The sequence below is a fragment of the Typopeltis vanoorti genome, chromosome 22 (assembly GCF_054136105.1).
Source record: "Typopeltis vanoorti isolate ZY-2024b chromosome 22, IOZ_Tvanoo_1.0, whole genome shotgun sequence".
NCBI lineage: Eukaryota > Metazoa > Arthropoda > Arachnida > Uropygi > Thelyphonidae > Typopeltis > Typopeltis vanoorti.
Window position 1 is genome coordinate 89,989,250 of NC_143570.1, and position 16,459 is coordinate 90,005,708.

The following is a 16,459-nucleotide window of genomic DNA, read 5'->3' on the forward strand; positions in this document are numbered from 1 at the left end:
TGGGAGTCAACTGCAAGTGCTACATGCACTGGATAACCCACCACTTGCTGAACATGACCATAGGGTGCTATGAAGGATAATGTGTTAAAACTGCCATTTATTGGCCAAATGTGGAGTTCTGGGCATTGACTGGAACATGAATTTGCACAAAAACATTCAGAAATGAGGCTCACAACATGGATTTCCATGGTAGGACCACAATATGCAAGGCCCCCCCCCATTACCTGAACCAACATGAATCCTCATCTTCAGTAGTTTAAAGAGCATATGCTCTTTGCACCATATACAGGGGATGTGGAAGCTTGGAAAGCTGTGTTATGGAGCAACAAAATGGTGGATACCTGGGGAATGCCTCTCACCAGCATATAATAGTGATCCATAGTTATTTTTTTAAACATGCATAACCCCCAATTGTTGAAGTCAGTGATGGTATGGTGCTGTTTTTCCCTGGTCTGTCCTTGAACCTCTGTTTGTAGTGTCACAAACATTGAACTCTGAGAGGTATCTGAACATTCTGGACAATGCAATGCTTTCTACTTTGTCGTGTTTCTGCAGAACTGATCATTGTCTCTTTAGCAAGACGATGCACTATGTTATATGGCTGCTGCTGTTATTTCGTGGTTTCTGGACATGAATGTCACCACATTTGACTAGCCTCCACAGAGTCCTGAGCTCAACCCTGTTCAACATCTGGGATGAACTGGAGCATTGGATTAGGTCAAGGGACATCTTCCCCCCTCCCCTCCCCAACAGTCCTGGACCTCATTATATGCCTGCAGGAAAAATGGTTCAAAATTCCCATTGATCACTATCATATGCTTGTGGAAATTATGCCCCATAGGATTGCAGCTGTCATCACAGCAAAGTGAGGGCCTACATCTTATCAAAGTTTGTGTTATGGCTGTTTTTTCTTCATGCTATGGTGTCTGTTGACTTCTTTATAGTACTCCACCATGATATGCATAATTAGGAGTTCTGTATATTATTTATCCCTCTCCTTCATTCACTTTTATACCAACATTTTTTTTGTTTTTAATGAAGCAGATTTTAAGTATATACTGAATATAGCGATCTGCACTAATTTTTACACATGTAAATATTGTTGATCCAAAACTTGCACTACTTTTCGGATCCATCATATACTGTTTCAGAGGTAATTTCTCGATAATTCTTGGCTCAATTATGCACAATTTCAGTTCATGCGAGAAAAATTGATTTCATTCATGTTACTTATCTGTGAACTTTCCCATTCTAAGATTCCATGTGAATCATGATCACTTGCTGCAGCATTAACCTGTCGTGATAGCTTTCTTTATTTATTCCTTTATTTCACCTTTATTCCTAGTGGAAACCACACTACTCCAAACTGTTACTTGTAATTTCTAATTACTGTCTCAAATAATAATGCATCCAATACAAATTTATTTTTTTACTGTCTTCCTTTAAAACAACATCATACTTCACTCCATTCAAGATATCATCAGAGAGATTATATCTGTAGTCTCCAGTTTCACCTTCACACTATTAAAATATTATTAGTTAAATTTTTGGTTGATAATTGTAATAAAAATTTTTATAATTACATTTTTTTTTTTTAATCCAATAGGATTGCTAGTTTTACCTCCTGTTCAGTGTATTCCTTTGTGCTTTCCTCTGCCATCTTCATTACTGTATATCTATCAGTTAGAGGTAAGAATTTTTTTCTTTAAAAAATAACAATAATCATTATTTTCCAGAATCAAATTAATTAATTTTTTAAATAGTGTATTTGCAAATTAATTTAATTTGGTTAGTTTTCACTGCAAATCTAAAGAACTACAAAGATATAGCTAGAATAAATATGATATAAAGGAATGGACTTTGCATGTTCCCACTGAGAATGAATTTGGACACATCAATGAAAATGAATTAATGTTTTTAACATTATTTGATTTCACTGAAATTTATTTGAAATGTTTTTACATGAGTATTGCTACTACATTTATGAAATATGTTATTTGAGTGAATATCTGTATTCTTATTCTGAAGCATTTTCAGTAACTTAGTCTTGTTTTTGTCACTAATTACCTGCTGCTGAAATAATCATATTGCAAGGATTTTGCTGTAGTAAAATTAAGATTTTATAGATTCCAGAGCTAATAAAAGTTCTTTAAAACATTTTGATAGCTCTTTAAAAAAAGTTTTTAAATATATTGATGCAGTTTTGATGACTCAAGAAAAAATAATTTTTTATAAAATTAATTATTTAGAGATAGTACGAGGGTGGTCTGAAAAGTTCTCGGCCTAAGAATGAAAAAACAAAAATTTATAATTTCATAATTATTTTTATTTTTCAACATAATCTCCCTTAAGACTAATACATTTATTCCAGCAATGCTCCAGTGCCATTATCCCATCCCTGTATTGGTTCTCAGTAAGATCTGCAAAATACCCTTCTACAGCTGCAATCACCTCTTGATTCGAAGAAAAACGCTGACCACGAGGAAGAGTTTTTGTTTTGAGAAGAGATAGAAGTCAGAGGGAGTCAAATCTGGGGAATAGGTTGGATGTTTCAACAATTCATAGTGCAGATCCCTTAATATTTTCCCATTGCCAAAACACTTGATTTTTTTGCCAAAATAGATGATTTTTTTCTTCTACAAACCAGGTCTTTTCTCACGAATTTTTTCATCTAGTCTAGTTAAAAGATCGGAATAATATTCCCCAGTTATTGTTTTATCCTTTTCAAGATAATTAATAAACAAAATGCCTTTAGCATTCCAAAACACTGATGCCACGACCTTTCCTGCTGATGGAATCGATTTTGTCTTCTTTGGCTCTGAACAACCGGCTTCTGTCCACTGTTTTCACTGCTGTTTGAATTTTGGTGTGTAATGGTGAATCCAAGTCTCATCCATAGTAAAAACGATGCACAAAATCAGTTTTATTATTGTTAAAATGCTCCAAGCACCGTTCAGAGATTTTCATGCGAGTGCATTTTTAATCTGCTGTGAGCAAGCGCAGCACTCATCTTGCACAAAGCTTTTTCATATGCAATTCTTCATGCAAAATATATCCTACACATTCTTTTGAAATGCCTATATTCTCAGCAATTTTATGCACTTTGACTCACCGGTCATTCAATACCATATCGTGCACTTCATCAATGATTTCTGGTGTTGTTACACTTTTTGGACGTCCTTCATGTGGATCATCTTCAAGGCTGGTACAGCCATGTTTAAACTCGGCAGCCCATTTCTTAATTGTCAAAAACGAAGGAGAAGAGTGCCTATAAACTTTTATGAACTTCGAATAAATTTCTTTTGGCGTTAAACTTTCTTTTACTAAGAATTTTATAACCAAACGATACTCAATTTTATCCATTTCTAGGGATACAGAGAGCTATATAAAACAAACTACTTGATAGAATGACTTGCAATTTCACATGGATGCTTATGACAGATGCAGTGGCGCACCCAGGGAGTGGGCCAAGGGGCCCTGGCCCTCCCCAAAAGAAAAACGGAAAAAACCCTAGAAAATTTTCCAAAAATCTTTTCCTGATTAAACTTCTTTTTTTTTATTTATGTTGTGTCTTCTATTTCTATGCTACTTATGAATTAGCGGCCACATAAGATGGGAATACTGTATAGCTCTTGGGAATCACGGCCGCTGTGAACTCAAAGCGAATGAAGTAGTGCTCTTAAGGACCGAGCGCTACTTCGTTTGCCTGAGCCGGACTAGAGGAGATCACAGGTATCATGTATTGGCGATCACTGCAGATGTTCAGTCATAGGTCCTATGCAATGTAGTGTGCATTCTCAAATCATCTACTCATCTCGGACCTCCCATCTAAGATTAAATCATGAGTGCTCGGCCCCCCTCCCAGATTAAATCCTGAGTGCACTACTGGACAGATGTACCAACTTAGGGAAAAAAACCTTGCCGATAGTGTTACCATCTATGGTCGAGGTTTAGAACTGTTCATACCACCCTTGTAATGAATAAAAAAAATTGCATTGAAAATAGCCTTTTTTTTTTTTTGTTCAGAATTATTATTATTATTCAAGCCTCCATAGAATCAAAAGACTCATCGTGGGAGGTCCTTCCTAAGAAACACAAAGTCTATCATACCACTCCTTGAACTCATTGACCATTCTCGCTCTCACCACTCCATCAGGCAATGCATTCCATGGTTCAACCATCCTCCATGCAAAGAAACCACTCCTGACCCTCTTGCTCACAGTTTCCTTTCGTAACTTCCAGGGATGACCTCTCGTCATCACTCCTTCCTGCTGTTCAACCAAGCAAAAGAACTCCCCAGTGTCAACCCTGTAACCACCTCTCAACAGTTTAAAAGTCTCAATCATATCACCTCTCCTTCTTCTATCCACCAAACTCTGCAGTCCACATTCCCTCAGCCGATCCTCATAACTATCATTGTACAGTCCTGAAACCATCTTTGTTATCCGCCTTTGTACCCTTTCCACAGTTAATTTATCCCCTTCAAATCCTGGTGACCAAATCTGAGAACAATAGTCCAAGTGTGGTCTGATCAGGGTCTTATACAATGGAATGATAACTGTTTTATCTCTGCAGGTCAGTGTCCTTCTCATTATTGCAGCAGTCCTTTGTGTTACCTTTGCAATATGGCCCCTAAATTTCAGGTTTCTATCAATCATCAACCCCAGATCTCTTGTCTCTCCTACTTCCTCCAGTATCACTCCTCCCATAGAGTATACACTGTCCCATCGATGTTTCCCAAACCTCAAGACTTACATTTTGCTGCATTAAACTGATGCACCCCCATTCATTTGCCCATCTATCTAGCTTATTCAAATCCTCTTACAGGGCTGCCGCATCTGCACTATTACTAATAATCCTTCCCAGCTTCGCATCATCCGCAAACAACTGAATATCCTCTTTCAATCCACTGACAATGTCATTAATATAAAGGTTAAACAATGTAGGTCCCAGTACTGGTCCCTGTGTGGGACCCCACTTGTAACCCTCTGCTTCCTTGAAACTGCCCCACCACACACAACTCTCTGATACCTATTGGACAGGCAATCCTGAATCCAGTTGACCAATCTGACATCCAGACCCATGTGCTGCAACTTAAATATCAGTTTATCATGTGGCACTCTGTCAAATGCCTTCACTAAGTCTAAGAAAATGGCAGTATATGCCTTTCCCTCATCTAATGCTCTTGTAACTTTATCATAAAAGGCTAGCATATTGCTAAACCAAAATTAATTTTCAAAAAATGCAGTAATTTTTCATTATTACATGCAATTTTTATTGCATATTAAAACCAATAAGTTACCATGGATTTCTGCCCAGATTTTCAGCCAAGCAACATTCCTTGTATATTTACTTGAAAGTATTGGAAACCTGATCTCAGGATTGTTCTGAACTTAGATTTAGGGGCCATAGAATTATTATCCTGAAATAAAGCTGCCTAGCATGTGAACTGGTTTTATGACCAACACACTACAGCACATAATGTTCTCTACAATCTGTTCAAGAAAATTATGCAAGATTTGTGTATAATTTCAAAAACATCACATTGTATATTCTTGAAATTTTCATTGTAACATAAAAATCTTATTCCACTCTTCTCAACAAGAAACACTATAATAGTTCCATCCATAGCAAATGCAAGGTCCATTTGAGATAATTTTGGCGCTTCCCTAATTTAAGATAATTAGATATCTGAAATATATGGTATTAAACTGTATCATCATCTGAGACCCCACCCCTGGGGGATAAAGGACTCATTGACGGAGGCTACTCATCACTCACACCAGCTGTTATACAATCTCCTAAACTCATTTATGCTAGATGAACTGGATTACAACAACAAACTGTTCCATTCACTGCTCTGTGAGAGAAAAGTCTAGCTCTCACCCCTTTAACTGTGCATACTTGACTTCCATGAATGTTCCTCATGTTCTCTCCTCACCTTCCACATATAACAGAACATTTCATCAGGCAATATCTTGTAACAACCCTTCAGAAGTTTGTCCACAGCTTCTTTACCACCTCTGAATCCAGGAGACCAAATCCTGCATACAATAGTCTATGTACAAGGCTTGTAAAGAGACAGAATGATTCCCTTATCATACATATCAATGTTCTTTTCAAAATTTTTGTTATGTGGCCTTTAAATTTCATATTCCTATTCACCTTAACTCCAAGCTCCTTAACCTCATTAGTTTCTCAAAGCATAATCCCACCAATATAGTATACTGTTGAAAATCTCACTTACACAATCGTGACTTTTCACTTACTAAAATTGAATTGACAGCTATTATCATTTGCTCACATTTCCAGCTAGTTAAGTCATTATGTAAGTCCTGAATATCAGTACCATCCCTGATTGTCCTGCTTATCTTTGCATCATCAGCAAACAACTGAACATATCCTGTCAGATGCTTTCCAGTATCATTAATGTACGGTATATATTGAACAACAATGGTCCCAGGACTGATATACAGGTCACCTCAAATCCAGCAGATTCACACCCACCATGTTCATTTTCTGATGCCTGTAAATAATATATTTTCCCATCATCCAAGTCAGTAATTTATATTCCAATCCCATATTCTCCAAGGTTTGCAACATCCTCTTCTATCAAATGCCTTATCAAAGTCCAACAGTATCATAGTGTATCCATTCCCTTTTCCCAACTCTGCTGTAACATTATTACAAAACTTGAGCAAATTACTAAAACATGACCTCCCTTTAGTAAATCCGTTTAGCAAATTATTTGCTGTTCTTTGCAAAGATTAAATAGCTTGTCCATGAATCTGGTTCTGTATATGAGTTCTTACCAACTTCTCTAAAATCTTCACCACCACTCCAGAAATACTGATAAGTTAGTAGTTAGACACATTCAGTTTGGCATCTTTCCTGAGCTGAGACTCAAGTTATACAAACATATCAAAGGCCTAGCCAATTTGGCTAAACATTCTTTTAGCATATTTGCTGATATCCCATCTGTTCTGTTGCTGAATTCTTATCCAGGGTTATGCAACAACTCGTGTACCTCATTTCATGCACCTTGGTCTCTTCATCCAATATAGTGGAACATTGTACCAAGTAATATATACCCAGTTGATAGATCTTATTGAAGTGAGTACTCATTTAGACACAGAGTCTCCTGGCTCTGATGGCATTCCTCCAATTGTCCTGAACATTTGTGCACCAGAACTGACTCCTATCCTAAGTTGCCTTTATATGCTCTCTTACTCCACTGGTATTTCTCCCACAGCCTGGAAATTGGCCTATATTCAACCCACCATTCCCAAGAAGGATGACAAATTACTGTCTAAAGTAATGAAAAAAATATAGAAAATGTGGCAGTGATATGGTTATGCACATTTGAGATAAATGTATTGCTATTAGGCTATTAATACCATCAACTCTGTCTCTTATGAGGTTTGTGGATCTTGGTCAGATCATATATATCAAGATGCACCTGAAATTCATATTAATGGACCAGATTAATTAACATTTGCAGTAACAATCTTGTAAAAGTTTCTTGGTCTCTATTACATCTCAGATTATAAATTTCATATGTGATTTATGTACATCCTAAATGAGATGAATTTGGATGTGCATATGGTCAAATTTTGTTGGAGAAAATTGATCAATCATTGCCAAGAAGAGAAAGGTGGAAAGAACTGGAGGAGGCCTTTGTCCAGCAGTGGACAGAAAATGGCTGAAAAGAAGAAGATGATCACTCTATGTAGGCACCTACAAAATGATTTCTTCAATTTTGTATTGTGCATTATATTCTTAGAAGAGATTGATAAAAATTAAATTTTACCATTTGCAAGACATTTAAGTGATTTTCCTTATGTGAAAATCTGCTGTGACGAGTTCCCTGACTTCCATGGAGGTAAGATGTTAATAATATGCTTATCTCTCTGATTTTGCTTAGCAGATCAAGATACAATAAAAGACTCCTTAAAATCAGTATAATTTTGCTAAAACTTGTTATTTTCCTTCTGAATAATATTTAGTTTATTAATGAACCTATTGTGCAGGAGCGTATATTCAAGGTGTGCAGTGCACACCTGCAAAATAGCATTATCACTGATATTATATTTTTGCATTTATTTCTGTTAAAGACTTCCCTAATTGTTTCCTGGCTTCATGTTATTCCTAAAATTAAACACAATATACAGTGGTATATCACTAATCCGAACCTCTTTAGTCCGAACCCTCCAGTAATCCGAACTTCGGTTTGAAAGAAAAAAAAAGTTTTTTATTTATTACGTATTATTATTTTGTGTACTATTAATAATTAAGGATGTAACATTCTCAGTTGCTGCTGCTTGGGAAGCTGTTGAACCTGAGGCAATTCGAGTGTCATGGAAAAAACTGTGGTCTTCTAGAATTTACCAAGATAACTACAGTGATACACAAAAAGAGGAAATTCAAAATGTGCATAATTTGGGTAAAAATATAAATCCAGTTGTTGAAATTTCACAAGCAGATGTTACAGAATGGATTACAGGTAGAACCGAAAGTGAATTCGAAATCAAATCAGATGCTGAGATTATAATTATAAATATGAAACTACAGAATGAATTAGAAGACGATGCTGACAATAAAGAACTCGAAGAAAAAAAGTAAAACATGAAGAGGCAGTTGACAGTTTTAATATGTGTATAGAATGGGCTAAGCAGAATGATACGCCCTTCCACAAAATTTTATTGCTAATGCAGATCTGAGAAGAAGCATTCGAAAAAAGTTTAGCTTCCAAGAAACAAAAACATTCAATGACTTTTTTACAAAGAAATAAAACTTTTTTTTTTTGTGTTGCGTACAAGAAAGTGATATTTTTTAAGCAAATTAAGTTATGTACTGAACTATGCAATTTTATTAAATCGGAACCCTCAACAATACAGGTACATGCAAACTAAATTTTTTACTAAAATAATCTTGTGAATTGTATTCTTTTTTAAGTTTTACATTACAGTACAGTAGCTATTTTTCTATCAGTTACTTCATTTATTTACAGAATTAAATTAATGTACCATTAGAATCTGATTATTTTTGTCTTAAACGGTAGTCATTGTTGTCTCTTGGGGGAAAATTCACTAATCCAAATTATTTGCTAATCCGGATGAGCACGGTTTTTATTAGTTCGGATTAGCGAGATACCACTGTATAGTGCTTCATGAAGAGGACGCTTTTTTGATGCATAAGCATTGTATCACATTCGTGTTAATAGTCTGGGTGTGCTTTCACAAATACAGACACCTCTGAGCTCTTTGAAAGTTCGTACAGATGGTTTAACGAGTCAAATTGTTAGTGTTTCCGTGGTTTTAAAATCACTCAAAAGATGAGGCAGTGTGTGTATGCTGGACACACACCCAGAAATCAGTGGCTGTAATTGATTATTGTGTCAACCAATCTAATTGAACGTTGTTATTTTTCATGATTTGCTGGTTTTATTTTCTGAGTTTCTTCTGGTTTGCATGTGTGAAGTGTGAACTGACATGTTTAGGACACTGATATCGATAGGTTTTTAATATATATCTATAAATAATTTATAACTTTTTGGCCTATGTTTATAATGGGGAAACAGTGTTGATGATCTACTGAATGTCCTGTTTTCTGCCAGAGCTTTTGCAGATTGTATGATTGTAGTCGAAGGAGGTAAGCCTCATCCTTCTCTTCCAAATTACCAAATTACATCTTTGAGTAATTCAAATATAGCATTCTCTTTTATTATTGTTTTCTAATATATCTTTAAACAAACGTTGTCCTCTAATCTACATACATTTTGGTTATCCTACAATTGCATTGGACCAGTTGAGCACTGCACTATGCATTCTTAAAACTTGCATACATTGATAAAAATGCAATCATACAGTCAAATTGATGTGAATTTTGTAGTGCAGGTTGCATAAGCCACATGACAGCACACCCAACAGAAATGGACATTTGACAGCACTGCTGTTGCGCATTAGTAACTAGTAGAAATCACTATTTCAGAAGTAAAGAAATACTGTAGCATTCAAAAATAAATTCTTATCTATTTTCCCAGGAGATTTCTTATGACTGTTTTGCATTATTTTCTTTTGAAAAGGCTGTTACAAATATTTTGCTACCTCTGATTTTATAATTTAGCTTTCATTTCTGAACTGATCAATTGTGTTTACTTAAATTATAATCATACGTGCACCATTGATATCCGTTCAAAATTAAATGCTAAATTATATGTAAGTGTAAGTGAAAAAGAAAATTTGTTAAACACATTTAATATATTTATTATCTCATGCATTAATTTTGTTCATTTAACTGAAACAACATTAAAAGAGGAAAACTTGAATTAAAACGCAATTAAAATACAAATTAGAATGTCCCACTAGATTGCATTTGCCATATAGAAATTTGGGAATAAACCTGAATTAATTATCTATCAGAATAATTTATATGCCCATAAAAGATGGGTAGGGATATATTAAAATAATTGAATACTTAACTGCTGACCTGGTCATCAAGTTAGTGATTTTTTAAGTGGACAGTTAGAGGATGTAATGTTTTTTGTTACATAGAGCCACCTAGCATTGAAAATATTTCACGTGCCAACTTTGTTTCCTTAGACTTGGATAAAGGATTAAACAGAATATAATTTCAAGGCAAGTTTAATGTAATTTACAACCAATTGAGAAAACTTTCTATAGTAATCAAAATAGTTGTAATCATTCATGAAAGAAATCATATAAAAATACAGGAAGAAAGGATTTAATTAAATTCACTTTCCTTTTTTTTTTTTTTTCATTGAATTAAAATCCTGATCAGGTTGAAATATCTGCATGTTCATAACAGGAAATAAACATTTTTGAATCTAAACATTAATAAGTGAAGCTTATTATAAGAAAAAGTTCACACAATGAGACATACTCACCTTCTGGAGAGTATGCATCATCATCATCCATTCCCTAATATGTCATAGTAGCCTCAACACCCTCAATGGGTGTTCAGGCTATTATGACATATTTATTATTTATTTCCTATCAACAATTTTCCTCCAAATTAGTCTATTAATTGTGAGCACTCCGACATTGTCATATCTATCATGTACTTCTAAGGCACTTCTGACCAAATCAGAAGTGCCTTCGAATCAACCTAGAGCTTGGTCTTCTGGGTCTCTTTCCTGGCATCTTGGCATCAAACATCTGTTTTTCTAACCTTTCCTCACCCATTCTGTTTAAGTGGCCATAGCTTAAAACTGGTTTGGACACCGTGTATAGTTTGGTGTTTTGGCTAGTTTCTCTCTTATTTTATATAAATTTATTCACCTGGCTAGGCTATCCACCATACTAGCTTTGCATATTCTCTTGTCTATTTCCAGATGTAACTTGCCATCTTCACTAAAAACTGTGAATAGCCTAAATAGATGAAATATTTAACTTGTTCTAAAGGCTTCAGAATGTTTCACTGTTTCTGTCTTTTTTCATAGTGTTGGTCTTTTTATTGCTGAATTTCATGCCAAATTTGTTAAAGATATTGTTTAATTTAGTCAGGGAATCTGGAGTCATGGACTAAATGGGTTTAGGAGTTCATCATCTGCATAAAGCAAATAGCAAAGTTTAACATTTCCAGTAATATCAGGCTTAATGCCACTTTCTTTCATAATATAATCCACATAGATGATGAATAAGAATGAAGGTAGACCATATATTAATAAATGATATACACAAATTGTCAACAAGTTTCACCAGCTATTCTGTCTGGCTTCTTCAGGACAAGTATGACATTTGCTAGTAAAAAAAGAAGAATAGAGTAACATAGTGAAATAAATTAAAATTAAAAACTGATGTGTAACATCATAAGCATGGAGCATGGTGTCTCAGTCAGTCATTGTTTATTGAGTGCGTTGTATAGTTTTTAGCGAAATGAAATTCTGGTAAGCTGAGTGAATTTATTAGGCTTTTCCAGATGTCTTTCAGAATCATTCCTTGATTTCTATTTAGATTTTCTCCCGAATGGAGTACAACCGTGGCTTCTTTGAAGTTTCTACGTCGAAAATCTTCTTGTATATAAGGCATGGAACTGTTATCCCAATCGATGGTGTGGTTAGAGATCGAGAAGTGGTGGGCTAATCCTGAAGTGTCTATTCTGTTGTTGTTCAGAACAGACAAAACGTCTCCTATATGTTCTTTTATTCGAATTTCCAGGCTTCTTGATGTTTGGCCTAAGTAATTTAATCTCCAGGAACATGGGATGTTGTATACACCTGCATATTTGAAGAAGGCATTAATGTCTTTAGGAGATCTTAAAATGTGGCGTATACCTCTACTATGCCTGCATAAGGGATGACTATGGACAATGTATATTGCGTGACAGGAGGTTATTGCTGTGGAGGGTTTCTATGAAGAATCTTTTTGATTATATTTTTTGAGTAACCGTTGTTTACTAGTGTTTGAGATATGAGAGTGAGTTCATCAAGGAGATCTTTTTCTTCTGAGATAATATTGGTCGCTCTATTTTTAAGCATATGTATTATACTGAGTTTTTGCGCAATATGGTGAGACGATTTGAAGTGCTGGTAACATCCAGTATCTGTTGGTTTCCGATAGATTGTGAGCTGGATTTGTCCATTCTCTTGTTTCTTTATTAGTGTATCTAGAAAAGGCAGTTGATTATTCTTTTCCAGCTCTAAAACGTGAACTTTATTTTTTAGTGAAAGGAATTTATTTTTGTAAGGAAATCAAATAAGCTATTTTCTGTGCCTTTCCAGATAATGAACACATCATCAACGTATCTCCACCAAACTAAGGCTTTGGAAAGGACTTCAGCTTCTAGTTTTTCCATGAACAGATCAGTGCAGGGAGGTGATAAGGGACTGCCTATGGCTAAGCCATCAAGTTGTTCATAAATTGTATTATTTACTTTGAAATAATTCGATTTGAGGCAATGGTGAAAAAGCTGAGCTATGTCATGTGGATAGTGATTTTCTATGATCTTGATAACTTCTTCAACAGGTACGTTGGTGAATAACGAAACCACGTCTAGGCTTGCAAGGATGTCTGTTTTTAAGATGGTGATGTCTTTGAATTTTTCAGTGAAATGCTTAGAATTCTTTATGAAGGAATCAGATTTTTTTTTTTTATCTTTCAAAAGACGGGCTAGATATGTAGGAGAATTTCTTCCGTCTACGATCGGGCGGAGCGGAACTCTAATTTTGTGCACTTTTGGTGCACCATATAAGCATGGCATTAGTGGGTGTAGAGATTTCAGACTTCGTTGTAAGTCCAAAGACGACCTAATAACAAAGATCACTAAGTTAGTTTCAGACATGTCAACCTGCTGCATATTAGATGTCGATCCAACTTTAAAAAAGCCAAGTGCTATGGACGTGTCTAAGAGAAGAGCTCCTGATTGAGATAAGTTATTCTAGGAATAATTAAGTATATATGCGTAATTGTTTGAGTAAGAGCGTCTGTAAACGTTGTGCGCTACTAGTATTATTAGTGTGGGGGATTTTTCTTGCCTAAACTTAATTACGAAATCATTATTATTAAACCTAGTAACCTGCAGGGAAAAAAAAAAAAAATGGTGGCAGCATAGATTTCAGTCCTTTCATTAAGTGTGAGGTCTGTTATATGTATTCTTTCGATTACATAAATGATTTGTGGGTGTTTAGCGTGGATGGAAAAAGGGTGTGTGCGAAGTGTGACCTGAACAAGGAACTGATGAATGCAAATATGAAATTGATGACAGAAAGTGTTAGTAACGAGATTGTCACAGGGAACATGAGTGCACGTTTGAAAGAGAAGGATGGTGAGAAAGAGAGGCGAAAAAATGTTAAAAAATCATTAAAAAAGAAAAAGAGTGATTTGAAAACCATAATGGAGATTAAAAGGGACGAAAGTGAGGCGAGAGTGGCAGAAGAAAATGAAATTGAGAGAATGAATGAAACTAGAAATGGCGTGACGCAGAAATCGAAAGTGAAAGAATGAATGATAGCAAAAAAAGAATGAATGATGGTGAAAGTTGGATGCATGTTGGACTGAAAGTACGGAAACAAAGAAAGATGAATGAGAGTGAAAGTGAGAAGAATGATAGCGAAAGTTGGATGCATGTTTAGACCGAAAGTATGGAAACAAAGAAAAATAAATGAGAGTGAAAGTTGGATGTATGTTGGACCGAAAGTACGGAAACAAAGAAGAATGAGTGAAAGTGAGAAGAGGGGGTCGAGAGTTAGAAAGATTGAATGATAGAGAGAATATGTCGTGAGATTTGGAAGTTGAATTGGATTGGATGAGGCAAGAAATGAAATGGATGCGGAATGAAATTAAGAGAATTCAGGTCAAAACTATTAAAAATTAATCGTGATGGCATGAAAGAGTTAACGAAAGATGAGCGAGTGGCGTTGTATGGCGACTCCATTATTAAAGGTGTGCTAGAGGATAGAATGCACAAGGTATGTTTTCCAGGCGGTAAAATGAGTAGAGTGATTTGAGGCATTGGATATGAGGCGGGAGCGAGCAAAAGAGTTAATAGTATTAATTGGTACAAATGATTTGAGAGAGGACAAAGAGCGTGTCACAATGTATATCAGGAGGCTGCTTGGAAGGATAAAAGAGAATAGTGTGACAGGAAGGGTAGTCAGTGTGTTGCCTAGGTATGACTGTGGTGAAATAAGGTGGAGAGCAAAGATTATGAATGATATGCTGGCTGAAATGTGTGAGGAGATGGCAGTACAGTTTTGTTAATGTGTGGAATGAATTTGAGGGACGAATTGACATGGTTGGAAGAGGATGACATCCTGACAGGAATAGAGATGGAAGGGTATGATGTGTTTCGTGAGGATAGAAGGGGTAAAAAGGGAGGGAGAGTGCTATTGACGATAGAGAAAGAGTTATGGCCATACAAAGTAGAGATGCAAGATGGAAATAGTGCCAGTGGTTTTGAGGCAGTATGGTGTGAGATAGAGGTGAATGGAATCAAATACTTGGTGGGATGTTGTTATTGACCAGGTGATGTGGTGATAGTGAAATGTATAGTCAAATTAGCCAAGCAAATAAGAAAAAGGTGATCATTATGGGTGATTTTAATTATGGCAATATAGACTGGAATGATGAGATAGCAACTGGAAGTAAAGAAAATGAGTTTAGTTTCTTGAGTTTTTGAGGGATAACTACCTCAGACAGTATGTGACAGAGGGCACACGAGGATTAACGGTCTTGGATTTGGCCATCTCATCAGAGGATGTAATTATAAATGAAGTGTCAAATCATCCAGGAATTGGTGAGAGTGACCATGAGGTGATTACCTGGGTGGTTGCCAGCAGTGTGAGGACCTCTGTGAGAAAAGGGTATATGTGGAACTACAAGGGGGGGGGTGATTATGAAGAGCTCAGGAGACAGCTTGTGGGTGTAGCATGGAATGAGGAGTTAGCTGGAAAAGAGATCAATTCAGCTTGGGGAATTTTCAAAAACTATCTAGTAGATGCAATGTCTAAATGCATACCATGGGTGAGAAGGTTAAATAAGGTAGGTGTGAGATGGATGAATAAAGAGATTAAGCATGCGATACAGAGAAAAAGGGCATTGTGGAGGCAGCAAAAGAGAAGTGGAAATAACCAATTTCATGAAGTCTACGAAGACCAGGCAAGGAGGGTGACTTGGTTGGTGAGAGTAGCTAAAGAGAGGTATGAACAACAATTAGCTAATGAAGCTGGCTACATATCAAAAGAACTCCTAGGGAGTTCTTTTGATATGTAGCCAGCAAAAGAAAGAATGATTATGGAAGGATGACGTTGATTGGAGAAAATGGTATAAAGACAGCTGTTGCAGAATGTGTAGTGGAGATACTTAATGAGCAGTTCATAAAGATCTTCAATCTTGTGAATGTGACTTCATGGAGAGATTAAGAGCAGTTGATGATGGGGAGGTGAGACTGACTGTAAGTGAGCAAGAGGTGTTTGGGGAGTTGAGTAAACTAGATGTAAATAAGGCTGTGGGACTTGATAATATATCACTGCGTATTCTGAAGGAATGTGCCAGAGAGTTGACACCTGCCTTGACATATTTTTTTAATACGATTCTTCCACTTGGTCAGGTTCCTAAGGAGTGGAAGGAGGGTAAGATTGTGCCACTTCATAAAGGAGGTGATCGAACTCAAGCATCAAACTATAGGCCTATCTGTGTGTCAGGTGTTGTGGTTAAGTTGTTGGAGAAGCTTGTGAGAACTAGGATCCAGAGCTGTCCATCAAAGATTATACCAACAATGGTATTATCTTTGATGGACAGCATGGATTTGCTGAAGGGAGGTCATGTTTTAGTAATCTACTTACTTATTACAATAAAGTGACTGCTTCCTTGGACAGATGATACACAGTAATATACTTGGATTTTGCAAAGGCTTTTGATAGAGTACCTCATGATAAGTTGACAGTCAAACTAGAGCAGATGGGGTTGGATATTAGATTAGTGCATTCGATTGGAGACTG

The 16,459-nt window shown here is 36.0% G+C and overlaps 1 protein-coding gene across 2 annotated transcripts in view; it reads left to right on the forward strand.

The window, feature by feature from the left end:
- LOC150094558 (uncharacterized) overlaps positions 1–16,459 on the forward strand; it is a 170,205-nt gene that overhangs the window by 11,504 nt on the left and 142,242 nt on the right. For both annotated transcript variants that reach the window (XM_090412329.1, XM_090412327.1), the window contains exon 2: positions 1,607–1,689. In XM_090412329.1, the coding sequence (XP_090268455.1) occupies positions 1,607–1,689 (83 nt within the window). The remainder of the gene's footprint in view (positions 1–1,606; positions 1,690–16,459) is intronic.